The sequence below is a fragment of the Sugiyamaella lignohabitans genome, chromosome A, assembly GCF_001640025.1.
Source record: "Sugiyamaella lignohabitans strain CBS 10342 chromosome A, complete sequence".
In the NCBI taxonomy this organism is placed as follows: domain Eukaryota; kingdom Fungi; phylum Ascomycota; class Dipodascomycetes; order Dipodascales; family Trichomonascaceae; genus Sugiyamaella; species Sugiyamaella lignohabitans.
In genome coordinates this window covers 5,058,947-5,086,059 of record NC_031672.1, presented here as the reverse complement: position 1 = coordinate 5,086,059, position 27,113 = coordinate 5,058,947, and the positions used below count along the sequence as shown (strand labels likewise).

The following is a 27,113-nucleotide window of genomic DNA, read 5'->3' as shown; positions in this document are numbered from 1 at the left end:
ATATATCCATATAGTCCCAAGCGAGACTATGTAGATAGATCCATGGGTATATTTTAATATTATATTCAAGTGTTACAGGTTGAAAATTGAGGAAATATCTGGGAAAATGACGAGCCAATAACAGAAGCAAATGACCTAACGCTTGAATCCCTGCACGCATTTGCAGTGATCGACGCTTTTAAAGTTGTCGAGAACTCGGTCTTGCTTATCTTTTAAAAGCGGGGAAGTGAAAACAATTCTATACGCCACCTACCGGCTATTGTGGAAGGGGAAGTCAGACCTGCTGGTTCATAGGTTAGGATAACGGTATATATACCCCTGTGGTCTTGGAGGCTATTTGCTCATTGAACCAGGTAATTAATTTGAGAAACTAGTATTTCTGGATTTAGAGCTCTATAACTAGTAGAGCAGTAGTGGATCTAGGAATTTTTTTGAGCTGTTATTGTATCATTTTATTATTAGAATAACAAGCTATTTTCATTTAAACTATTCGAGAAGTTGTAGCATGCAAGAAAATAGTCGAACCAAGGATTAAACCGAACACTCTTCTAACCTCGGCAATTTGATTGATAATTTTCTCGTGACGATTGGACGAGTCTTCAAATTTGGTTGCTGCCATTGCCGGCATTGAAAAAAATTATAAGAAGTCAACCTCTCAACAACTGATTCTTTCTTGTTTGTGAATTCTACCTGTTAGTTTGATCAGAACTTCTTAAAGATGCCGACAATACGAGAACGAGCATCTAGAATCCATAATAGCATTCGGCACAGACTGGAGATGGCAGTGCTAGTAGGGCATATATTTTCAATTCCACTGTCTCTTTCGTTTTTTATGCTATGTTGTTCGTTTCCTTTTTTCTGGCCGTTAGTGATTCTTTATTTAATCCATATATTTTTGGACTCCACCCCTGATAATGGAAAATTGGCCAGGTACGCACCGACATTCAGATCCCTAAAATGCTGGAAGTATTTTGCAGACTACTTCCCCATAAAATTGCACAAAACTGTAAATCTAGAACCCAGCTTCGTTGCCAGTACCCAGAATTCGGCAAATGGCCGTCAGTCAAGACCACCACTTATTTGGCGACTTACCTTTTGGTGGTATTATTATTTATTGAAACCGAAAGATGGTCCCAAATTGAGGCCAACTGGGAAAAAGTATATATTTGGTTATCATCCTCATGGTATTATAGGTATGGGAGCAATCGGTGGGCTAGCAACTGATGGAGCTGGATGGTCCAAACTGTTCCCAGGTATTCCTGTTCGGCTTCTGACTATCACCAACCAATTCCTACTTCCTGTATACAGAGAATATATAATTTCTCTTGGCATTGCATCAGTAGCACGGAGTTCTGTCGAAAACTTATTACGAAAAAATCAACCAATTTGCATTGTTCTTGGAGGTGCCCAAGAAAGTTTATTAGCTAAGCCTGGAAGAATGGATCTGGTACTTAAAAAGCGCCATGGCTTTATAAAACTTGCAATGAAGGTTGGCAATGTCGACCTTGTTCCAATTATTGCATTTGGAGAAAATGGTATGTTCACTTGGCTAATACCTTGCATTTGATTTGATACTAACATACAACAGAACTTTACAACCAAGTAGATAATGATTCTACATCCTTTTTATATGGATTGCAGACTACACTCAAAAAATGGCTGGGGTTCACTTTACCGCTTATGCATGCTAGGGGCGTTTTCAACTATGATATGGGTATTATACCTTATCGGAGACCAATAGATATTGTCGGTAAGTTGGCATTATTTTTCTCTAAATTTATTGAATATCTAGCTAACTAACTAGTGGGGCGACCAATATCTATTCCAAAAATCGATTCGCCAACTAAATTTCAAATAGAGTACTACCAGTCGCTTTATATTGGCGAATTAGAGCGTATTTTTGAAGATAATAAGAAAACCTATTACAAAGATTGGACTGGAGAGGGCCGTAGTGTCGATAGTTTCAAGCTCAATATTGTAGAATAAAAATTATCTATTCCTCGATTTCTTCCTCAGATTCCTCTTCTTCCTCGTCGTCCTCATCATCATCATCATCATCGTCATCATCATCGCCAGATTCATCTTCGTCACTGTCATCAGCTCCGACCATAGCATTTACCGTAACCTCATATCCAGACAACGCGAGCTGCTTTTGGAGAGACTCAACCATGGAGACATTGCATGCTACAAAAACCATAGAAGTATGAGCGTGGAACATTGGGCGAATGTATTTCCTTAATACGAATTGCAACTGTTGTTCCCCAACTTGTTTAATAGCTTCCATGAAGCTTTGATTGAAATTTGGTCCTCGCTTCTTAACATAGTTGTCAAAAAACTTCGATGATGCTGCAGTGTAAAAGTTGGATTCATTAGATGCAATTGAATTCACAATGCTGCTGATCGCTCCTTCAATAAAGCGCTTCTCAAACTTCTCTCTACCATCACAGAGATCTTCAACTATAGATTTTGTAACGGAAACTGCTTTACCGGCATCTGTACCACGGTAAATATCCAATACGATTTGACCCTGTTCCATGCTTCTAAAAAGACTGGCACCGTACGCAAGACCTGTACCACGAACTCCTCGCCATAGGGGACCTTCAACAGCCTGAAGGTATGAACAACAAACTGCCAAAGCAGGTATGTCCTCGTCTTTATAATCAGTAGGGCCCTTAGACAAGACTGCCAGGTACGATGATTCTGATGCAGACATAGGGGTGATGAATGCTTCTTTTTCAAGCGAACGACCCTTTGAAGAACGAACTTCAACAGACCGTGGGATTGGTACTAAATCTGCCTTCTGTTCATTGCCATGCTTTTTTCTCGTCGCGTCGATCAAGGAACTCCACGAAGCCACAGGATTCCTTATTTGATCAATTCCACCCATAACAAGCACACGCATGTTATTGAGACTGAATAGCGACATACGTAGCTTTTCAAGATCAGCTTTGATATCTTCAAATTGACCATTCTCGATTTTTTCAAAAAGGTCCTCATAAAATTCCTCCGAGACTAGATTGTCTGACTGTCGCTTCAGAGATCTAGGGCTAAGAGTGGCTTTTAGGATCTCTGAAGACAAGATGTTGGATCCATCTCTCTTTTCTTCAGATAGTCCATTCAAGTGCTTTTCAATAAGCACTTTGATTCTGTCTTCATCAAAAACAGTGTACCATAATGCACGAATGGCCCACTCAACAACCTTAGAATAGTTTTCAACAGTAGCTTGTAATTTTAATGTAACGAACTCCTCAAATTGACCCGCTGATGAGATGGAATTCTCCAGAGTATCCTTCTTCACATCTCTAACAACCTCTTCATAAGAAAGCTTAGTTCCGTCTGGTAAAACCATAGGAAGTGAAAATAATTCCGAAAACAGAACTTCAATATAAGGCAACAAAGCTTCATCCACAACAAACGAGGAAAAAAAGATGCGAACTGCAACAAATTTTGATTCAAATTGTTCAAAATGCACGTACAATGGAAAGTCTTTAGGAGTGTCACTGATAATGCTCTCTTGAAAGCGAGAGTGTTCGCTAGTCGGCGTCAAAGCCAGGCCAGCGTCGGCTGAGTTGGTCTGGATAAATCGAATCCGCTCTGGATTGGGCGCTTGGAAGCTGTCGATAATTTCATTCGGAATAGGCATATTGTTTTCCTTCTGGGCACTCTCAAGCTGACGCTCTAACTTCTTCAGTCCTTCTTCTCCAAACTTTTCCTTATAAGTCTTTATCCTTTGTTCCTTTTCGGAGTTCAATTGCTCAAACAACTTAGTGGAGGGTCTTCCCCTGACAACGATGCGAGGATTCTTGATAAAATATTTGGTAATAAGCTCCGTCCATGCATCCTCAGTCCAGTTCAACAATGTGTCGTATTCGGAAGCATCCTGTGTCCACTCTATTAAATGTTTACCATCTCTTGAGCCATAAAGGAAGTTATCAATAGCAATATAGGCCAGACTCGATGGATCTTTTTCAGCACCAAGAATGAACTTGTTCTTCTTGCGCACAATGCATTCGCGAATAAAGGCCAGATCAAAATTGCTCACTTGTTGCTCTACCACCTTGAGAACTTCGTTTTCGACTTCAGCTAGTCTTTCAGTAGGTACACCAGAAACATAAAAGTGACATATAGTATCAATGTAGTCGTCCGTATAGAATGAGACATCAGTTGCTAGTGGATCAGAAACATCAACAATGGCCAGAGGCAGTTTACCTGATCCCTCGGTAGTGAAATATGACCCAAGAATATGAAGAGCAGTATTATCCAACAACTCAAGAGCAGATGGACCCTTCCATGACAATTGCACTTCACCAAAATCTTCGTCGGCTTCAGGAAACTCAATTTCATCACGGGTGTTCTTTAAAGGAACAGGGTCTCTCTCAGAATCAACAAAGGGTCTTTTGAAATTAACATCACTAACATAATCTAACGAATTATCAAACTCGCTCATGACCTTGATTAGTTCCTCAGGAGTCACAGGTCCAGTGACTATAACACAAAGGTTATCAGGAGTATATCTCAACTTGTGAAAATCTCGAATTTCTTCGTTGGTCAATACCCGAAGTGCATCCATCAATCCACCTGTGTTGCTAGAATATCCGCTATCAGCCTTGAACAACAATTTCTGTGCTCTTTCAGCAATAAGTGAAGATGAAGTGTTCTCGACTCCTTGCATCTCAGAAAACACCACACCTTTCTCCTCAGCAGTACCATCAATATGGTACACTTCGGTTAGACATGCGTTATCGTTTAGTGTAGGATTTAAAACATGATCTAAATAGACGGGCAATAAATCTCTAAACCCTTCCCAACCTGCTGTGACTAAAGTATATACAGTCTGATCGGTACCAGTCCAAGCGTTAGTAGTTGAAAACATTTTGTTACCAACTGTATCTAACAATCCCTTGTAAGGATACGTCTTGGATCCCATAAATATCAAGTGCTCTAAGGTATGAGGAGTACCCGAATCGTTTGAAACCTCTGAAGCGACGGCGAAATAACCGTTGACCACTGGAGTTTCATGCTGAATCAAGACAACTTGAAGACCGGTTCTGGAAGACTTCCAGTTGTAAACAGCAGAAGCCGCATTATATTCTGGGTGTACTTCAGCCTGGAGTACAAATGGCGAGGTAACAACCATTTTCAACCTATTTCTAATGATATAAACCAAGATATAAGTTGAAGATAAAGTTGATGTCAGCGAGATTAATAGAGGATAAACGGCTGTAAAATCTGTCTAACACAGTAATCGACATGGCGATCTCCAACATCACATTGAACTTTGGCTTCTTCGTCCCCTCATAGCAGAACAGCATAAACAAAGACAATGGATGGTGAACCGCTTGATGAAGTACAATGGCGTGCGCCTGAATGGGTCCAGGCATTTGGTGGTCTACGGAATGATAATGTACTAGAGTACTTTGCACAATCGCCTTTTTACGACCGTTCATCCAATAACCAAGTTCTCAAAATGCAATCGCAGTTTAATGAGAACCTCCATGGTCGTCACGATCTTTATCAAGAATTACAAAACATGAAGGGTGTGGAATTTGTTGTAGCGCTTGACAGAGAACCTGAAATGTGGATCATTCGTAAACAAAACAGATTGAGTCCGCAAGAAGTCCGGTTGTTAGCAACATATTTTGTCATCAATGAAAATATATTTATGGCACCTTCTATTTACTCAGTGGTCTCTTCTCGTCTACTTAGTACTGCTCACTCACTAAGCAAACTGCTAATCAAAGCAGCCACTCTTCCTACATACTCGCCATCCCAGGGATATTCATACATAACTGAAAGCAGTTTGTCGGTGTCAGAGGACTCCCCCACGCCAGCAGCATCAATCAATAATTCTAACCCTCGAGTAAAAGGACGCACACCAGCTCCTGAAACCAACTATTCATCTCCCATGGCGAGTTTAACACCCGGTGGCCCTCCTACTGCCATTGGAAGCAATGTTCCAGGCGATGACCGTGCTGCTGATCGCGCAATTGAGAGAGCTCTTCTTTTCACTCTCCATAACTCGAGCCTCTATCTTGACGGTGATAACAACATTAACAACTCTGTCAGCACAGAAGCTGCTACTCAGTTAGGTACAACAGCTGATGTCAAAGCGAAGGCGGCGGCAAACCAGCGCCGTCGTCGAAAGACCATAACTGCCAACGACTGATTCCGTCACTGTATCTAGTATATTTATTTATTGTTATAAAACGTCTCTCTCATTAAAATATAAGCAAATTGGAGACGATAAACAGCTTGGATTTTCTTACTGCGATTTTTTTCTTCTTCTCCATTTTCTTTGCGCCCCAAATATGTATATTCCTCGCTTCCATACCTCTCTCTAAAGATAAAAACCCGAGCGGAGTCAGGTCTTAAAATATATAATTTAAATTATGCATTCCGTTGAGGAGCTATTATTAAATATATACACATACATTTCCTTAGACTTCGTAAAATAAATAGTTGTTGAAACATTAAACCCATATATCATGAGAAAAAAAGATGTTGAAATCCCAGATTCCGAGCCTTCTTTTTTTTTAATAAATTTTCTTTTAAATTTTCGTAACAAAAGCCAACGCAATATCGTGTTGAATCGATATGCAATTAGACTTACTTAAAACACGGTTGCGTGTTTAAGCAGAAGCGTACTTCTCACGGTAGACCTTGGCGGCGTTAACCATGTTGGTAAGTTGCCTCTTGGTCTCGTCCCACTTACGAGTCTTAAGACCACAATCGGGGTTAACCCACAAGTTTTGCTTGGGGTAAACACCGACAATAGATTGGATACGGCTCTCAAACTCGTCTTGAGGAGGAACACGAGGAGAGTGGATATCGAAAAGACCAAGACCAATGTGGTTGGGGTAGTTGGAGAACTCTTGGATGTACTTAGAGTCGTCCTTCTTGGAGAATTCAATGGAAACAACATCAGCATCAAGAGCCTTAATGTGAGCAGGGTCCAAGTCAGAGTAACAGAAGTGAGAGTGGATTTGAGTACCATCCTCAACACCAGAAGTGGCCAATCTGAAAGACTCGGGAGCCCATTGAACATAAGCGGCACGCTCAGCACCCTCACGAAGAGGAAGACCCTCACGGATAGCAGGCTCATCGACTTGAATGACGTAGATACCGGCCTTCTCAAGGTCATTGACCTCATCACGGAGAGCCAAAGCAAGTTGTTGACATTGCTCCTTAGCAGACAAGTCATCTCTGGGGAAAGACCATCTGAGAATGGTGACAGGACCAGTAAGCATACCCTTCATAGGCTTCTTGGTGATAGATTGAGCGTACTTAGACTCCTTAACAGTCATGGCAGCAGGACGAGAAACGTCACCAACAATAATAGGAGGACGAACGTATCTAGAACCGTAAGATTGAACCCAACCGTTGGTCGTGAAAGCGAAACCCTTCAATTGCTCACCAAAGTATTGGACCATATCGTTTCTCTCGGGCTCACCGTGGACAAGGACATCAAGACCAATCTCCTCTTGGAACTTAACAACCTCTTGGATCTCCTTCTCAATGAACTTCTCGTACTCCTCAGCAGTGATTTCACCCTTGGTGAACTTGTTACGGTTGATTCTGATCTCCTTGGTTTGAGGGAAAGAACCAATGGTAGTGGTGGGGAAAAGAGGCAAGTTCAAGGTCTTCTCTTGGGCAGCAAGACGAGCGGCGAAAGGAGACTTTCTCTTGGTATCAGCCTCAGAAACCTCAGACAATCTCTTGCGGACAGCAGCGTCGTTGGTGATCTCAGACTTGGCACGAGCATCAATGCTCTTCTTGTTGGCCTCAAGCTCAGCCTCAACATTACCACCGCTAACAGCCTTGGCAATGACAACAACCTCAGAAAGCTTTTGGGTAGCAAAAGAGAACCAGTCCTTGATCTCAGGGTTGAGCTTCTTCTCGTTGGCAAGGTCAACAGGAGTGTGGAGAAGAGAAGAAGAGGTGGCAACAATGACACGGTCAGCACCAACCTTGGCCTTGGCAGCCTCAACAACCTTGATAGCCTTGGCGAAGTCAGTCTTCCAAATGTTACGACCATCAACAACACCGACGGAAAGAATTTGTTGAGAAGTAAGAGCAGCAGCAACCTCGTCGAGTTGCTCAGGGACACGAACAAAGTCGTAGTGGAAACCAGCCACTGGCAAGCCCTTGATAGCGTCCAAGTTAGGTCTGACATCACCGAAGTAGGTGGTCAAGATCAATTCAACACCAGATTCCTTGGCAAGAGTCTCGTAAGCAGTCTTGTAGGCAGCTTGGACGTTCTTGGGGAGGTCAAGAACAAGAACGGGCTCGTCAATTTGAACAGACTTGGCACCGGCAGCAGCAAGCTTCTTAAGGAGCTCAACATAGACAGGGAGGATCTTGGGGAGAAGAGAAATAGGCTCAAGGTCAAGAGAGTCCTTGTCGGCCTTACCAAGGTAAAGGTAAGAAACAGGACCGACAACAACAGGACGGGTCTCAACACCAAGCTCCTTGGCCTCAAGGTACTCATCAACAGGCTTAGAACCGTTAAGCTTGAAAACAGTAGAGTGAGAGAAAGTAGGACGAACATAGTGGTAGTTAGAGTCGAACCACTTGACCATCTCAAGAGCAGGAACATCGACAGCAGGGCTGGACTCGGTAGCAGGACGTTGCAAACCACGGCCCATGGCGAAAAGAGTATCAAGAGCAGGCAAGTTGTACTTGGTGTATCTGTCAGGAATGACATTGAACAAAAGAGACAAGTCCAAAACTTGATCGTAGAAAGAGAAATCATTGGAAGCAATGATATCAACACCAGCAGCCTTTTGAAGCTTCCAGTTGTTGGCTCTGATCTCCTTACCGACCTTGAGCAAGTCCTCAGCAGAGGTCTTACCAGCCCAGTAAGCCTCAGTGGCCTTCTTGAGCTCTCTGTTAGGACCAATACGGGGGAATCCAAGAACAGAAGAAAGAACCATTTTTGTGTTTATATGGATGTGTTTGGGGGGAATGGTTTAATAAAAAAATACAATTGATTTTTTATTAATGAAGAAGAAAAAAAAAAAAAAGATTTCTAATTTTGAGCGACATACCTCTCATTTATATAATGATGGGGCAAATTTTTCACATGTGCTGGGACTAGTCGATCCAAGCGAAAACGGGGCGACCTCCCCCCTGCAACCCTAGGTTAATTGGTTGATTTTAGGGTGGGTTTGATTTATCTTGCGTATAAGTCTCTGCCTTGTGAAAAATTCCTGTTCCCCAACCCTGGAGAAAATAGAGAAAATAGAGTCATGGCATTTTGTGCCTGATTTCTGATCCGACCGATGTAAAACTTCAGAAATTCTCGGCAAATGAGTTCGCTTTTTTCATGGTAAAATACTCAATTAAACCGAATTTCTCTTTTGCTATAACGACCCTAATCAATTTTATATAAGCCAGTTTATCCAGTCAAAGAGTCCTGTAAAAATCTCCGGTTGCGGTCAACCCAAACTCACGCCGTTTGGCGTCATCCCGTATATCTCGTCTGCGATCGGCGGTATGGTGCATATATGAATCTTTTTGAGACAATAAGAGCCTCTTACCCAGCCCAACTTAACATGGGTTTCTGACGCGGGGATACTTTCCAGGGGGTCTACCGCTGCGCTGCTACTCGGTTCTTGGTTTTTAATGAACTTTTACCGGCCTATTAACCATCACTTTTTTGGGACTCTGGAGGATCAAATGGTAAAGCTAACACCTGACACATGCCCGTTGCCACGAAAAATCTGCACATTCAAAAAAACTGAGACACTGGTTACCGGTACTTGAAAGCGGCAGACCCAGGATACTGCCACGGATTGACCCTGACCCGTGTTGATTGCAGCCCGGCCTCTGTAGACAGACAGCCACGGCGTCCACCGAGAGGACCCTGCTATCCAACGTGCATACCCGCACATGGCACTTTCACATGCTATTCCATGCCCTAGTGTAAACAAATTGGATCTAATGGACATGCCTCCGGCGGCTGGGGCAAAGCCCCAGACCCCATAGCTCCTGCTTCGCAGGAGATAAGTGGATTTTCGGTCAATTGTTGGGTCAATTGTGTTGGCTTGGACCTGATATGTCACTGGTGAGTGGGCAGGGCAGAGTCCTGTTGCTGGAGGTGGCAGATATTTTTGATATTTTTATATTGCAAAATAAATAAAGAGGATAGGATAGGATAGGGTAGGATAGGATAGTATGGGAGATTATTAGATGGCTTTGTTGCGGTTACTGTCGAGTTTGACGAGAATCTCGGCTGTATTGCACTTTTCTTCGTAGAGTTTAGCAAGTTCCGCGACCATTTTCCCACGACGAACTACTGCTCTGGGACGAGGTCCACTGCGTTTGGTGCTGGTATTTGACGTATCAGTAGGTGAAGCAGGTGCTGGAACGGGAATTGGTTTGGCCATATACGGTACGGTGGGTGATTTCGTAGATACAGTATTTGATTTGTTAGACGGTTGTAGGATAAGACCTGTTGATGTCGGGTTTGTTGAGTTGGTACCATTACGACATGTGAGTTGAAGCTTGAGCTTTCGTGGAATGGGTGGTGGAGGTGGGATGTTAGGCAATGTCTCGACTAGGTTACCATCTGAGGATGACGATGACGACGTTGACCGACTTGATGAGGCTGTTGAAACATCGGATGACATAGATGAGGACCGGCTATCTTGACGGATCTCAATAGTACTATCGAATAGCGTGTTGTTTTGAAAGTCAAGCTCGGTAGGGAATGTACGGATTCTGGTCATAGGTAGCGATACATTATTCTCACCTGAAGAGGCTGATGACAAGGATGACACCGACTGAGTGAATCGCTTGGAAAGCTTTTTTTGTGGTGAACTGGGTGCATCCATGATGCTTGCTCTTCGAGCCAAAAGAGCTGTCTCTGGACGTACTTGAATGCTAATTTGCGACCAGCACTCTACAAGAGTCTTAATAAACCGAACACTGCTTGCTATATTGGTACTGTCACCATTAGTGTTTCCCAAAAGACTGGGGCCAATACAGGCAGCGAGCGAACCTGGTGTATTATTGGGTCGCGATGTTCCTGGTCCTGAGGGCAGAACCAGATATGATAACAAGTCGATCAAATCTGCCAGCAGGATTTGACTCTCGTTAGTGAGGCTTCTGAACATGTTCATAGCGTGAATATGAAGAGGCGAATCGCTGATGTTGTTGAATCTCTCCACCATTGAACTGCTCAATATCGGAATTGGCAGTTGATAAATATACAACCTTAATAAAGAGGCGACTAGCCTTGGACCGTAATCATCTAAATCGACAAGTTGGTTACGATCGTAGCAGTCTCTTAAGATAATTTGCAGTGCTGCAAATGACTGGTTTTGTCTCGTAGAATGTTCTGGTCTCTTGAACAGGTCTTTGATTGAGTATCCTGTCTTATGAAGATATTCAATGCCTTCTGTCCAGACTCTGGGTAGAACGATTTCCGCGTCCTCATCGCCAAGATATAAAGGCATTCCAAATACTGGCATGGGATGTCGCGGAATAGTGATCTCAGATTCAATTTTTCTGTTATGCAGATATACCTTTGGTTTGATATCGATGACAGTAATATCCAAAAGCTGGGCCAATTGACTCAAACTAGAGACATGAACCACTTTCTTTTTGAATTTGGTTGAAACAACCCCACGAAGCATTTCTGTAATAGCTCGAACCCACCAACTTTCGTGTACAACATAAACCTTCTTCACCCGTTTCTTGAAGTCATGATCGAGCATTGAGTACGCTTTGGCTACCCATGACCAGCTCGGCTTGTTTGGTGCACCACAAGCAAAGAATAGAAGAGCATAATTTGTACTTGGCAGCTTGGCCATTATCGCTGGTACAAGCAGTGAGTAAACCTCGGATGAAGGTGCTGGTAGTTCGGTAGAATCGATTACCACTATTGGTAACCTAGTACCAGGGTCAACCGTAGATGTGACGTGGACAACTTGGTCGGCTATGGCTTGGATATATCGAGGAGACGCCATGATTATATTCTGTTCCTTACCAACCGGTCTTCGATTATCAAAATATAAAACAGCCCCTATTGGTGTTTTACCAAAAACCTGTCTTAAGATAATAAGAAGCTTGACGCCTTGGAAATAGTTTACAGTTGTCGGTAGTTGCCTAACCGTTCTAGATTTTTTGTCGCTGAAACCTAACGCAGACACGAACCTTAATTTCTGCCGGACTAGTCGTGTCTTGGTCGAGTGAAACAGACGTGTTTAATAAATCAATCCCTGTAGTTTTTATATCTAACAAGTAAAGAATCCGATTCAAATGATCCAGATGGTTTTATCGGATGATAGCAATGATTGCTACCCGGACCAACAATTATAAAATCCTCCAGACAAAGAACCTATTACGCGGTACTAGCTATCAAAAATACCTTTCCTGTTTTGTTTTTGTATTACTGAAGTAGGTTAGAGATGCACCCTAACCCCCATTACGCCGAGAATCAGGAATCTTGCGATCCCTCAGAAGCTCACGAAGCGAGTAAAACGAAACCTGAGGCTCTGCTCCAGGTTTCAAGAAAATATAAAATTCTAAAAAAATCACTATGAAACATATGGAGACATTTAATTCTTAATAAAAATCGCCTGTTGGCCGTACGCCCTACGAGACGACTTGTCAGCATGGTCGAGTCCAAGTGCATCACCTTCCTGCATAAGAGAGAAGAGTGTCGCTTGGTTGGCCTCGTCTACAAGTGCTTGTTGTTCGGCATTTTCAGCTGTGCTGGGAAGGTATTCAGGTAGTCGTACGTTTGGATGGACAATTGCAAACTTGATTTTCTCAAATACCTTGTCATAGACACCCAAGGTCTTTTGTAAACGAACCTTGGTTTCTGAAAATGGTTCACCTTCCTTGAGCACGAAAGTAAATGGTACACTGTGAGATCTGACCAGGTCCTTTTGGAAATGGAAAACGTCAATCAGTCTTTTATTGGTCGAATCCGTTTGATTGAGTTCATATTCTTCGATAGGAGCCACTGCTGCGTAGATTTGTACATTATCTTCAATAGCCGCCACAAGCGAGTCGTCAGAATACCTGTCGTGCATAGTCGAGTGTAGAGCACCCCATACTTTGATTCGAGGTAGTAATTCCTTAGGAATGTTGACTCGTTGCTGTAATTCTGATAAAAGGTTGCGAATTGTGTAGGTGTTAGTCTTGGGAACCAGGAACGAATGTCTATGTTCTTGGGAAAGACCATCAGTTAACCATATAATGTTGATAAGCTTTTTCTTTTCAAGCTCTGCAAGACTAATATCCAACACTTCATACAATACTGACACTGGAAGATGGCTAGGATATCCGAGCATCAACGACTGTTCCAAGGCACCACTGCCTCGTTTAACTGGTGCTCTCTCCATTCCGTTTGTTTGGGTACTGAAAAATTGCAAGTAATTAGGATCAACATTGAGATAGGCTGCCACCTTTTGAGCCAGTTGGTCATATGAGTCCTTACGATTAAGCCACAACTCAAAAGAGCCCTCTGGGGTTGGAGGAGTGTTTGCTTCATCGTCCCCATTGATGACAATGTTGCCATTACCGGTGCCATTATTGAGCTCATCCAGTTGCGATGAGCGCTTTCTGAACGAAAAGAGAGCTCTGTTATTCAAAAAGTCATAAAATTGAACCGCTGTAGTGTATCCACCTTCTGCAACCGGTTCACCATCTCTCTCAAAACAAATAATATCACCATCAGAAATTTCACATTCATTGAATGTGGCCTTCACTCTGACTGCATCAATCATCTCTGGTTTGATCTCTTCCACGACGCTCAATCTGGTGCCTTGTTCCCAGCCCATTGCGTTAATAATATATTTGATAGCCGTCAATACTTTATCTGAAGGGCGAACCACAAGTGTACCAAATCCCTTCAAAGTTTGGGCCTTCTTATCGAAATGCTTCAAAAATAGTAACATTGGTTGGTTGTCGGAACCTTGAGGTGACGAGATTCCTGTAGCAAATTGAAGTTGCTGTTGAATTTGTTGCTCACTTAGACTCATTTCCAAGGTGGGTGATGGAGTAGGTAAGAATTCTAGCCAAAGCCTCAGGTCTCCACTATTGAAACTCGTCAAAGATTGATCCCGCAGCTGGTCCATAGTATTGGAATATTCCTCAGCAAGAACAGCTCGGTCCAAACGATATGTTTTGTTCTGTCTGCTGACTAGGAGCCATAGTTGTAATTTGGAGATATCACTAACACCATTTTCTTGAGCCAATGTGTTTAAGAAGTCTGCTATTGTCTGGGCCTTTTTCACCTTGTAGTGTAATGGCCGTGATCCATTATCATCGTCAGAATTATTAGAATCGTATCTATCCCAACTAGCAATATCAAAACCTTGGTAATTGACAAACTGTTTGTTTGACATAACTCGAACGTTCATGTAAAAGTGCTGTTCTTCACGCTCTTTACGACGAGCGTTCTCCTCAGCAACTTCCTGTTCTAGTCGTTCGGGGATATGATTCGGAATATCATCTTCATTACCAGGTAATATTTCATCCAATCTTGATTTTCGCAGGTAAACAAGCATATAAGCACTTGAATGACGCTTATAATTTAGTCTAGTACGCTGAGGTACTGAAATACCAGGTGGTTGTTGTGGTGGTGCTGCCTCACCCCCAAAATTCTCCTCCAAAACCTCTTTCATAGTCGCCTTTGTCACCCTATCATCATCAAATTTGTACCAAGAGCCATCTTTAGATGGCTTCAACAGAGCATAGTAATGGCCAGCGTTCAAATCACCGCTGTGTACAAGCACACCATGCAAGGTATAGATCCATGGTTCACTCATATCAGATCCTTCTTCCAAATATGGAGACAAGTCGACCTCGGCAGGGAATTCATAACGATCATTAATCTTGACTTCCATATCGCGGTTGAAATCGTACTCGTATCTCTTCAATTGCAAGTGCAACACAGGAGGGAAAGATTGAAACACAACACCTTTAGTAGCATCCTGCAATCCATAACCAGTGGCTTGGTATTGATTTTCACCAGCAAGAAGCTCTGTTTGGATATAGTCCCTAAAAGAAGCTTCAAGATCCTTCATGCCCTTGACGTTGAGTTGAATATCCCAATAATCTTCGATACGAGACGATTCAAAATCTACATTGATGCACTTGACATAACTCTTCATCTGAGCAACAAAAATGTTATTTAGAGCGCCCTCAACCTCGGTACCCTTCATTTTACCCTCGAGCTTGTCCATCAATACACGATTCAACTCCTGTACATCATGCTGGGTAAAGGCATCAGCAGAATCCCAGCCAAACGATTTCGTCAATTGCAAAGTTCCTACTGGTGCTTCGGAAGTACTTAATAAATAAAACATTCTTTGTAATGCGGACGGCACAGAATTAGGCTGGTCCTGTTGAGTAGGAATCTTGTACACACTTCTCCGGAATACTTTGGTGAAGTACAATGACTGTAGCAGAGAGTTAAGATAACAAGTAGCTCCTTGGTTCTTTAATCCTACAAATCCAGTCTCCTTTTTAGAATTATATCTGTAGAAATTGTGCCAGAGAACGCCAGTTGGATCTTTAATAATACGAACATAAGCAGTAATGTTTACCTTGTTGTTTTCTATGAGAGGATGGGTGTTTTTGTCTTGAGCGACAAGTAATCTTCGTAGCTCATAAAACTTTGTGAATCCCCAATCGCCCTCCTCGGGACTAAATCGGTGCTGGGCAAACATGCTATGGAATACCTCTGGGTGCTCTGGATTCCACATAACGAGTCCGAATTGAGCACACACAGCCCAGTCCTCTTCTTCCTGGTCCTGTGTATCAGTTGTTCCATCATCTTGTGTAGATACTACATCCACATCAACGTCTTGGTCTACAGAATTAATACCAGTGACGTCAACAACTGCGCCATTACCAACAGCATTGGCCTGTACTTCAGCCTGAGTAGGGCTCTGGTCGTCACCGTCAATTGGCTGTTGAACCTGAGATTCCGCTTGTTGCTTTGCCTTCGAATGGTCAGCTGGTGCTGCCTCTAAATATACCGAAGCAGCATCAGCTCTGTTGCCTTCTGGGAACAGCAAGATTCTAAATGAAAATCCATTGGATTCAAAGCTAGGACCATTGATACGAGTAGGAAGCCCCTTCCAATTCTCAATTTCCCATGTATTGCTGAAATCTGCTTCAATTTCTTCATCAATAGGAGGGAAGATCCTGGCTTTCATTTGTTCCTCTGTATAGTGTTAGAATTCCATGTCCACAACCACCAACACTATCACAAAGATCTGTTTAGATTCTCTTCCAGTATTTTAGACAACTGAAGCTTCTGTGCAAATACTTCGCATTTCATTTTGCTCTATTTCACTGGGCATTGAAATAAAGAAGCTCACCCTGAGTGGCTCGCTCTAAAAGCAAGCCACCCATGCAAGCCAACCACCACTGTCATATAGTCATGAACATGAATACATGGACTCATGAACTCATAAAATCACTTTACTTACCATTTGTAGCCACTTCCAGAGGCTTAGAAAGCTCTTCAACACTCTCTGAATTGTCCACAGACGCGGTTACAGGGGAGTTGGTCGAAGATTCATCATCAATGACCCCATCATTATCATCCTACACAGAACATTAGTGACTGTCCCCCAATATCTAACCTTTCACAATAGAAGGTATATTTTCACTTAAACCAACTTGTATTGCTGCCCAAAAACCCCACACTACCAGCAACAAACGCCCAAGCCAGCAAGAAAATATACAAAGAGAGGCGAACCAGTCACTGCACGTTGGGCTCTCTGTTCCAACTCAATTCAACTTACAATCTCCATTGGATAATCCATGATTGCTAGATATATATATTTCACTCAATGGTATACAAAAGTAGAACCACCACTTAAAAAATTGTGACCCACAAAAAAATACTAATTCGTAAAGGATAAGACTAAGTAGCGGATGTGAGTAACTATCGAATGCTATGTATCAGATGATAGTCTCAGTTGGGGAAGTCGCTACCGCCATACAAGAAAGAAAACCCAATCCAAAGTCAACCAGCAGTCTAAATTTTACTACTCCTGAGATCAATTAATCTACACCTAAAACCCGTGAAATATCAGTTGATGGGTCTTTTTTTGTTGATGATGTGGTTACTTAGGTGTTTGGCAGAATATCTGTCAGCCAGGTAATTATTAGTTAGTTAGCTTTAACTGGAAGTATGCACGGGTGCAGGTAGGTTCGGCTAGTCAATCAATCAAATAAGCAGGGTGAGTGACGATGGCATCCTGGGGCTCAAGGGGGGAGGTGGTGTGGCCGCGGCCGGTGTAACGGGCTGCAACCGATGTCTCTAAACCCAGCCTGACACCGCCATGTCGGCCGGCCCGTGTGTCTGTTCTCGGGGTTGGGCCAGACTCATGTGTCAGGCTGCTGCTGCTGCCGCTGCTGAACTAGACTGATGGGCTCATTGGGAGGAAACATTTATCCGACCAGCAACCCGCCGGAGACCTGACAGCAAGCAACCCATAAGCGACCGCCCCCACAAAGCATCCGACAGCTGGGGCTCCGCCCCAGACCCTGATTGCTCGCTTGCCGAGTAGCGGGGTCCCTCCTCCCCTCCCCTCCTCCCCCCCACCTCAAGCCCGACTCGAGCGCAGCGAGAGGAGCGACGGGGTCTGGGGCAGCGCCCCAGCCGCCGGAGGCAGCCGGCCAGAATCACGCCAGCAACCAATCCCCGGGTTGCTGCCAGGCATGGTGATCTATTTATACGTCAAAATGTGAAGCTCGGTCGAAGAATATTATAGGATATGACCCGGGTTCAAAGTAGCAATGACAATTGCTTGATACGGACAGTGTCACAATCGGTTTATGAAATTCCGAGAAGCAAGAAGCGAAGCACAGTAGTATCCAGGGCAGCGCCCCAGATCCTGAGTTCCGTTTGTTTGAAATATATCAGCAGCAGAAAGAATAGTCAATTATCTACACAATGTCTAATCTATTTTAGGCCAGGGATGAGCTTGGCACGGTCGGGTGTCAGGACACCTGGTTTGCCAAAGTTTTCGTCAATGTCAAGCAGGATCTTGAGAGCGTTTCTACTACGGAGCTGCTTGACTGGGGTCTCAAAGGTACGGGCAGCAGATGGAACAGCATGTCCAGCCTCGGTCTTCTCGTGGCCAGGAAGTGGGAAAAGTCTGTGGAGAAGTTCATATGCAGCCAGAGTACAACCGAATTGAGGAGACGAACGGAAAATACGTGCTGGACCTCCCTTGAAGAAAGCCTTGAATCCTTCTTCCTTGTAAATAGTTTTAGCAGCTTGACGCAGACCAGTGTACGAGGTTTGGCCCTTTCTGGACTCGACTTGTAGACGTGTCTTGATAACATCACTTGGAGTAGTCAAGTAGGCAGCTGGGATACCAGCAACAGCACCAGCTATAAGTAATTGACCAATACTGAGCCTCTTTTGAGGACCCTCACCAAAATAGTCTTTCTTGATATGGGCATAGGCAGGGAAGTAAATGGCAGAGAATGGCACATCACGTAACAAACAGGCAGTAGCTCCCTTATACAGACCAACCAAACCCAAATGACGAACAATCCAGATAGCAGATCTTCTGGGAGCACCCTCAACAGTCTTGGCCACCTCACCTTGGATTTGGAGACGGATCTTGACAATTTCTAACGGATTGGTAAAAATAACTTGACAACCACCGGCAGAACCACCAGCAACGATTTCGGCCCATAATGGAAGCTCACCATCAGCACCAGTGAATTTTCCACGAACAAGATCGTTGACTGTCAGCTTGATGGCCTTTTCTGGAGCAACACCGACCAATTGAGGTCCCAGACCAGAGTACAGACCACGGAATCCTTCTCTAGAAACGACCTTTTTGAAACAGTCAATAGAGTTCTTGTAGAGAAGTTGTTGGCCAGGTTGTGAAGTACGTTGATTTTGCATACGGGTCTTGACCAAATCGATAGGGTATACGACAGTAGCACCAAAAGCACCAGCTACCGAACCGAGGGCAAAGTTATAAGCTGACTCGAATACCTCATGCAAAAATGAACTGGGATCACGAAGGGCGTTCTTGGCAGCGTCAACTTTGATCTTCTCAGCACGTTGATAACGGGAAAATGAATCCTGCCACGAAGGATCAAACATACGACGGAAGTCATCAATAGATAATCTTCCAGTCTTGTTATTAAGCGAGGTAAAGTGGAAGAGAATCTCGATTTCCAGAGGTGTGAAAATAGAGAATTTGGTGGAACGGGCGGCCTCATCCATGAAATCTTGTCTGGAAATAGTGCCATCCTTGGATCTACTAGTTGCTCTCTCGGCAATCACATCGACAAGGTCTACATGCCTCACCACATTGAGGAATGCCCGCACCGAAGCATATGAAACTTTTGAAGAATTAGAAATGTTACACAGGGTGTGTAACGAATCTAATAAATTGTCCGACAATTTATGAGAAGCTGTCTTGGTGATAATTTCTTGGAACTCTTCTGGTAAGATGTATCCAGTTTGATTCTTGTCATAGTATTGGAAAGCTTGACGGACACGTTCTCCAAGTAAACCACTTAACATTTGCGAGAACATGGAATATGACAAACTGTGACGCTTGGATTTGTCTCCCAAGTAAAGATTAGCCCAACTGGAGTTCCAGTTAAATGGCAGGGCATCTGCGGAACGATGCGTGTTATACTGTTCCACAAACTCGTTAAAGTCGACTTCTCCAGTACCGTCCTTGTCGAACAGTCTGAATGCAATCTCATATTCGGCATCGGGCTTATCAAGCATATTCTCAAATGCAACCCAGTCATTCCAAGAAACGCGTCCAGCTTTTGATCTATCAGCTACTTGAAACAAAACAGCATAAGAATTGCGATGAATCTTGTGGTAGTCCTCATTAGGAGGAGCTATAGCGTTCAAGAAATCATCTTGAGACAGGTACTTTTGGCCATTTTCTATTATGGATGCAAATTTGTCGAATGTTTTTCGAGATAATGATGGTGTTGATTCCGACATTTCTATGTTTTATTGTTAGTCAAATCCGACTATGTAATGATAAAAGGTGTAAAAAGAATAATATCAAGAATTTCAAGTCTACTTCTCAATATATATTTTAATTTGACTTTGTAGTTTCCAAACTAGTCTACAATGATTACTCATTTCTTCGTAAAAATCTCTACATAGTTCTACCGGACTACAGACGACCAGTCCCAATGTTACCTCCCAACACTACGAAGGTTCACCACTTCACGAGCTTATACAACCTGGCCATTCTAGGCGCTTCTTCACCAAAGTACAAAAAACTCACCTCTATCTTCTATTCAGTCTATCGTGGTCTAATTTGAACTTTGCAAAAAAATATAAAACAACCAATAAAAAAAAACAAAGATTCTTACAAATATACTTGCTAAGTATACAGTTGGAAGGTAATTTTACCGATGGTGACTCTGACCGCCGATTATTTGATTTGATTCGACCCCCCCTCCGTATCCGGAGCACTATGAGCCTCGCTATTACCTACACAAAATACGTGCGGCAGAATTTTTCACTCACTGCAGGTGCCAGCGCAGGTGCATTTTACCCCTCAATTTTTCACTTTCAGGGCAGGGATGTTCCGTGTTTCTCCTATTCCCAAGCCCGCATAACGCCTGTTCTGGGGGCATCGGCTTCTCTGCAACGTCTCCTCACCTCGGGTAGATCAGGAGCGGTAAATCTAAGCCTGTCGACATCAAACGCCAGCTATTTTCAGCCGGGTCGACCCATAGCAATTGTTCTGTCCGTGTCACAAGCCATTTTATGGCTGACTTGTTTTTATCAAAGCAGGCGGCTGACATATTTTTGGCCAATTTTGGAGTATACCATGTATCGTTCAAACCGAGCAACTAGCAGTTCTAACGATTGCTATTCAACAGCTGCCAATTCTCCCGCAATTTATCCGCCTGTTTGCATTTTTGTCTATATATGTTGGTTTCTAATAATATATTCTATTATCCCATGCGGTCCATCTACAGCGAGTCAACTGTTCAAGCACTTGAGTACCACTATATATCCATCTTGAGCCGTATCGTACATTACCCCAAATTCCGGAAAGTACCCCCACTTTCCGAATCTCTGTCGACCATCTCAGCAGTGGGCCCAATCGGGAGATGTAAAAGCATAAAATTGCAGGTACATATCCGCCATCCATTCTAAACCAGCTGCAGTCTTCTTACTGAAGATGAACAGTGGGTCCTTTACCGCCATCAGAAATTGGTTGCCAATTTCTAGTGTAGTAATACAGTAATACTTATTTTTTTTTTTTTCTGTTAGCTGTTTGTTCACCAGGTATACAGATTGTCGGATTTTTCAGCAGAAAATGAGTTTGTTGGAAGTGCTAGTGATGGTCATGGATAAGATAAGGGTTCGGGTTGTCAACATCGACTAATCAGGCTATTTCAGGGTCAATATTGTAGGGATATAAACGATATTAAATAACAAAATCATACTTATCTGTGCATTGGTTGTTGATTAGGTCTGAATGGTATTACTTTAGCGTTGACGCTGTTGTAAATATATAGCTCAATTATAGTCAACGTATATATGGATGGCATTAAGGCTGGTTATATGTCATTCACCTTTTCATTGCCGGTCAAATTCACAAATAACTCAAGACTGGGCCTGTTCTAGTTACAAAGAATAATCACCGAGGAATAATACATTCCCATTTAATTGAGTCAACTTGATAATAAGATTGTCAAAAGTGCCATGTGCACTGTCAATCACCTAAATGATTTACGGTCCGTGTCCTCACGCACACTATGGAAATAAACTGCTGTAAAACCAAATCCATGCAATTTCAAAAGGATAGACCAATTGGCCTCTCAAAACCCAATACGAGGGCCTTTTTGACACATCGTCGAGTACAGAAATTGAAGGTGTTACATTACAGGATAGTCGAGCACACCCGGAAGCATGTCATGATGTCCGAGTGGTTAAGGAGTTTGACTTGAATAACTCAACTATTGGTGAGTAAATTCTGGACATCAAATGCTGTTTCAGCGCGTAGGTTCAAATCCTGCTCATGACGATTCTTTTTTGCTACCTCAAGGTTTAAAAAAGCTGCAAACACCTCTGCACGAACTGTCTCTGCAGTCAATACAAACAGGCACCCACCGTTTTTAAACCATGCTCAAAATCGTACTCCTCCTGCACGAACTGTCTGCACGAACTGTCTGCACAAACTGCTTGCACGAACTTCCTGCAGTCAAATGCAAAGCCTACCATTTAAATCATACACCATTACAAAACAAAATGCCATTAATATTACAAATTACAAATATGACCAGATCTGGTAACTATTTCAGAGCATCACGCTCTTCAATAAATCTGTAGTACATCCCTTTGGTGAATTGACGACAGCGCTTTCCATAAATAATCATTGGAGCTGTCAACATGAGAACAGCAAAATCAACTACACCAACAGCAATGTAACCCCTGAAGTCACCAATATTAAGCCAAAGGTTACAGCAAAATGAGAAAATCATACCAATGGTATTGTTGACAACAGACACGCCAACCATACCTTCCAAAACCATCTCTGGATAGGCTTCAGCAAGATATGACATGGACAAGTCACCACAACTACCCCATGCAAAACCAATAGGGAAAAGACCTAGAATATAGACTACAGGCCAAGACCATTCACGGGCAGTTCCAATACCAAAGATAAACAAACCAAGAGGATTCAAGATAGCCACCAAAAACATGAGCCACAAACGATGCTCAGCCTCCTTAACACCATGATTACGTCTAGCCATCCATTCAACGAAATAGTCAGACAAAACACCAGCATAGAAACATCCAAAGAGAGCACCGATAAGGGTAGGAACGTTCATAATAGCCACACCAGCATCACCATAGTTATAAGGAGGGGACGACCAGTCATCATCTTCAGTTGTGATGTAAAAGGTCAACCAAGCATCTTGGAAACCCCAAATAAGACCAGAATAAATAACAGGAGGGAATGTAAATACACGAAGAGTCAACCACATTCTTTGGAAATACTGCTTGAAACCAACACCCTTGAGATTATCAGCAGGGGTGATGAGAGCAATTCTCTGCCAATAAGTCTTAGGCTTTTCGTCAGCACCGGTTGAAACTGGATGCACATTGACAGGAACAACGTGTTCAGAAGCTCCGTCAGTGCTGTCAGTACTAGAATTGAAAGCATTCTTGCTTTCCATGACACTATCACCTGAAGCCAGTCTTGACTCATTCTTGACCTGTTCATCTATAGAATCAGACTTGGAAACATTTCCAGCATTAAAATGAGTGGTCTGGTACTTGTTTCTATCGAAATAAGTCTCTTCCAAACCGAAAAACAGCACAATCAAAATAAAGCCTGAAATAATAACAGCAGAGTATCCAACCCACTCCCAGCCGAGGTTATCGGAAATATAACCTGCAATTAGAGGACCAAGGTACGTACCAATAGAGGTGGAAACGATATACAAAGCCAATGCACCTGGTAACTGATGCTGGTAGAAAATGTCGACCAAAGACAATTGCACTTGAGCCTCTGCAACAGATTCAGAAGCACCAACAAACAGCTGACTCCAAATGGCATCACTAGTGGACCGGATATTGGCGAACCAAGCTGCACCAGCAAGACCAACCAAAATGCAAATTAAATATCCAATACGACGACCATACAAAAAGGATGTAGGTGAAAGGATAAGAGTGAACCAACCAATTCCAATGAACAAAACACCGGCACCAGTGTTGAACGAGTTCCAACTTATGCCCAAGTTTGCATTTAAATCAGTTTGAGTGGCACCGGCATCGTTTGATGTAGCAGCGGTAAAACCAGTCACTAGACAAACGAGAATCATATGCCAACATTTTCTGAGCAATCCCCAATTTAATGGATCATTAGGTGATTCAGTAGGTTGGGGAAGCAGAATCTTGTTATCCTTATTGGTTTTTGGACGAGATCCATCTGGACAGATGATATTATTCTCTGGGTCAGCATAGATATACTCGGTACCAGGAAGGTGGTCCTCGTCTGAAAAATTAGCAGTCATTTTGACAAATGTAAACTCTTGAGCAAGAAGAAGACACTACTTTGTAAATCAATCAAAAAAAAATGTACTAAGGATACCAAGTCCAATGCAAAATAGCCGAAGATGAAAATTTGCCTGACTAAGTCTTATCTATCGGTGAGAAAAAATAAGGTTTTCAAGGCTGACGGAATTTTTGAATCGTATTTCTCAAGCCTGCTCGACAGCAAAAAATGGTTTTGACCAAGAGTCAATCCTACTTAACCGATAAATAAGAAAAAGTAGCCTTTAACCTAAAGTTCAGATAAAAGTGGGATTTTAGATCTTAAAAGGGTCTCAAAAAAGATCTAAATTTCTTATCTGGGTTAGGGGTCGGATACCGAAAAAAGGTACTTTTTAGCGTCTGTTATCGTGAAAAAATCAGGCACCAGATAGTAGCAAAAAAAAAAGTTTGCGTTTGAACGTTAGACTAAAACGAACTAAATTCGAAATGGGCTGAAGCGAGTAAAAATGCGCTTAAGCAAACGGAGCAAGCAACCTTCAAAGTCTAGAGACTTTTGATACGGCACTGAGGCAGAGTAGTAAAGGTTCAAATGTGTGGTTTGAACGCAGCCTCAGGGGAAAAAAGTCAACCGAAATCCGAACCTATTCGGATGACTTAATTACCACACAAACGGATCCAATACTAGAATGAAGAAATTTTGGGCTGTTTTTGTTAGAAAGACCGATATTTCTATGTAGGTCTTTTCGTCTTGTAAGGAGACTTAAAGAAGAAGAAAAAAAATGGAAAAAAAAAATTTATGTGATCTTTTTATTTAAACTGACAGAATCTGTAGCGGCTTCATGTCTCAGATTCGCCGGTTGCATGAGTAAATTAGGTACTGGGAATTAAGCATTAATTACCCGGCACTGGATGCATTACTTACCAGTATTTCTACCGGCGACTAATTGTCTTGAACTGATAGCTTGACAATGATTCGTCGATCAAACTGGTAGTTGTTTAGAAATAAACTAATGTTCCTATAAAATTTTGGCTCAGTAGTCGTTTGTGATATTTGACCAGGGTCTTTTTTTGTAGGTAGGTTGTAATACTAGGTTAACCGTCAACTCTGGATGCAGCATGTAAATATTCTCTCTTTGGAGATAAGAACTGGACGTGGGTGAACAGTAAATTACAAGAACTGATTTCACTGAAGGCTCTTGCAGTATATAAGTATCTTGGTCGGTTGGTCAATGCTTGATGTAAGTCGTTTAGCCATGCAAGATAGCTTATCACTGGCTAATCCCAAATAGGATGACATAGACTAGCTAAGCAAGCTAGCCGGTTTGGCAAACGGAACCGGTTAAGGCGGGGAGAAGATCATGTGTGTGATTGACTATCGGAGACCGTCTTCAGCGGCAATTTAAAACGGTTAAGCACACTGACGCATATACACAGCATGTCACTATGCGATAGGTCTATCGAACTTCTGATAATGTAGTAAACTGCAGCTTACAGGAGTATATGATTGACATGAGAGGTAGATTATTTGGCATCATTTTCTTGAAGTTGAATTCGAATATTAGATCCGAAAGGTACACTACTTTAACTGTTTTAGTGGTATATTTATTATCCTTGTATTATGAGCTTCGCAGTATTAAAGGAAATATTAACTTAAGCAGGCAAGTGACAGCCCACTTGAGAAAAACATTAGAAATTTATTATTTAAAAAGACATGGAGAGCATAAGGTAACAGCGACGAAATCAACCACCGGGGCCATTGGGTCCGTTCTGTCCTGCATGTAAGCCGTTTCATCAACCCACTACCCCCTGGATGCCAAGAAGATAAGCTAATGGGCTTCTGTCAGAACAGGCAACAGCATCCTTGAACTTATGTATACTGTTGCATGAGTCTGGAACGGCGGCAAACTTGGCCATTATCTAAGCATATGTTTGTAGAGCATAGCGGGTCGACGCTCTCTCTATCTTATGTATTATACCCCCCCTCTATCCCCTCTATTTGCTTATCCTTGCAGTGAGGGGAGGGGCACAAAAGAGGGGGCAGAACAACCGTTTAATTGTCAACATCGAGGACTCAAAGCATTACTAGCGTGCTAGCGGCTAAAATATGGATAGCACACTATCGAAAAAATGAATCTCTATTTCTATAGTATCTTTTTTTATATATTTGATAGTTTTACAGCTCAGTTCCAAATATTTTTTAATTTGAGAATGTCTTATCAAGTACCCGGTCGGATTGCCGACGGACCAATGGGCGGCTATTACTGGACATAACAATAAGAACACACGGCACCACCACCACCAATCATGGACAACTATGCCAGATCAACCCCACTCATCAGACTATTAGTTACTCGGACTATTAGTTACACTGGCAGAGGAAGACTATTAGTTACTCGGACTATTAGTTACACTGACAGAGGAAGTCTATTACTTACTCCAGACTATTAGTTACACAGAGAAGACCGCTCATCAGGGTGAGTCAGCGGGAGCTATGGCCTAGAACATTCGGAACAAAAGGCCCTTCTGACTAAAACATTGTACAAAAAAAAGAGGGGTATTCCCAGTTGTTTAGTGTTATCTTCTTGTTCACTAGCTGGGAGCTGAGCCATGGAAAAATAACCTAGGCGATCATCACCGTAAATAGGGGTCCAAAGAATCAGGTATTTACCGTGAAAAACCCACCTTCTCTCAAAAATCCCTAGAAAACAGAAACAGAAACAAAAAGAAAAATCCTCGAGTCTACTATTTATTTCATAATTATAAGTTGATTATTTTGAGGGGCTCGCTCGAGATCAAGAAAATATGTATTTTTGTGGACCTTGCCAAGTACATCATCGTACATGTCTGGTGTCTTAGTGATCAAGCATGATAGCCATACAGATCCCGCTTCCTGTTTCTCAATTCCTTCTATCGCCCTCGCTTTTCCGACAGATCAAATCAGATCCCGAGATATGCAGGGTAAAAAACTGAAACAAAAAAAGAGAGGCAATGCTTACTCCCAAGTCTATATAGACCCCCCTTACCCCCAACTTGGTACGTTTATTTGTTTCCTCCCAACATTATCTTACATCGGGAACCAAGGCGATAACAAATTTTTAGTTTATCAGGCATTATCTGA

At 42.6% G+C, this 27,113-nt stretch overlaps 7 protein-coding genes and 1 non-coding gene across 8 annotated transcripts; 2 read left to right on the top strand and 6 right to left on the bottom strand.

Moving 5' to 3' along the window:
* Positions 1 to 1,993: 1,993 nt before the first annotated feature.
* AWJ20_1662 (uncharacterized protein) lies at positions 1,994 to 5,137 on the bottom strand (the record flags this gene model as incomplete). The annotated part of the gene is made up of 1 exon (XM_018878560.1): positions 1,994 to 5,137. One exon carries the CDS (start codon positions 5,135 to 5,137, stop codon positions 1,994 to 1,996), a length of 3,144 nt encoding a protein of 1,047 aa, XP_018735851.1.
* A 186-nt stretch (positions 5,138 to 5,323) lies between these two features.
* On the top strand, positions 5,324 to 6,166 carry MED6 (Med6p; the record flags this gene model as incomplete). The annotated part of the gene is made up of 1 exon (XM_018878559.1): positions 5,324 to 6,166. The coding sequence occupies one exon, from the start codon at positions 5,324 to 5,326 to the stop codon at positions 6,164 to 6,166; it is 843 nt and encodes a 280-aa protein (XP_018735850.1).
* Positions 6,167 to 6,629: 463 nt separating this feature from the next.
* Positions 6,630 to 8,933, bottom strand: MET6 (5-methyltetrahydropteroyltriglutamate-homocysteine S-methyltransferase; the record flags this gene model as incomplete). Its single annotated transcript, XM_018878558.1, has 1 exon — positions 6,630 to 8,933. The coding sequence occupies one exon, from the start codon at positions 8,931 to 8,933 to the stop codon at positions 6,630 to 6,632; it is 2,304 nt and encodes a 767-aa protein (XP_018735849.1).
* Positions 8,934 to 10,187: 1,254 nt separating this feature from the next.
* ECM25 (Ecm25p) lies at positions 10,188 to 11,972 on the bottom strand (the record flags this gene model as incomplete). Its single annotated transcript, XM_018878556.1, has 1 exon — positions 10,188 to 11,972. One exon carries the CDS (start codon positions 11,970 to 11,972, stop codon positions 10,188 to 10,190), a length of 1,785 nt encoding a protein of 594 aa, XP_018735848.1.
* Positions 11,973 to 12,563: 591 nt separating this feature from the next.
* UBP15 (Ubp15p) lies at positions 12,564 to 16,178 on the bottom strand (the record flags this gene model as incomplete). Its single annotated transcript, XM_018878555.1, has 1 exon — positions 12,564 to 16,178. One exon carries the CDS (start codon positions 16,176 to 16,178, stop codon positions 12,564 to 12,566), a length of 3,615 nt encoding a protein of 1,204 aa, XP_018735847.1.
* Positions 16,179 to 17,938: 1,760 nt separating this feature from the next.
* On the bottom strand, positions 17,939 to 19,969 carry AGC1 (Agc1p; the record flags this gene model as incomplete). Its single annotated transcript, XM_018878554.1, has 1 exon — positions 17,939 to 19,969. The coding sequence occupies one exon, from the start codon at positions 19,967 to 19,969 to the stop codon at positions 17,939 to 17,941; it is 2,031 nt and encodes a 676-aa protein (XP_018735846.1).
* Positions 19,970 to 21,906: 1,937 nt separating this feature from the next.
* AWJ20_1656 lies at positions 21,907 to 22,019 on the top strand (the record flags this gene model as incomplete). Its single annotated transcript has 1 exon — positions 21,907 to 22,019. It is a non-coding gene; the product is annotated as a tRNA-Ser (tRNA).
* A 268-nt stretch (positions 22,020 to 22,287) lies between these two features.
* HOL1 (Hol1p) lies at positions 22,288 to 24,015 on the bottom strand (the record flags this gene model as incomplete). The annotated part of the gene is made up of 1 exon (XM_018878553.1): positions 22,288 to 24,015. One exon carries the CDS (start codon positions 24,013 to 24,015, stop codon positions 22,288 to 22,290), a length of 1,728 nt encoding a protein of 575 aa, XP_018735845.1.
* Between the last annotated feature and the right edge of the window lie 3,098 nt (positions 24,016 to 27,113).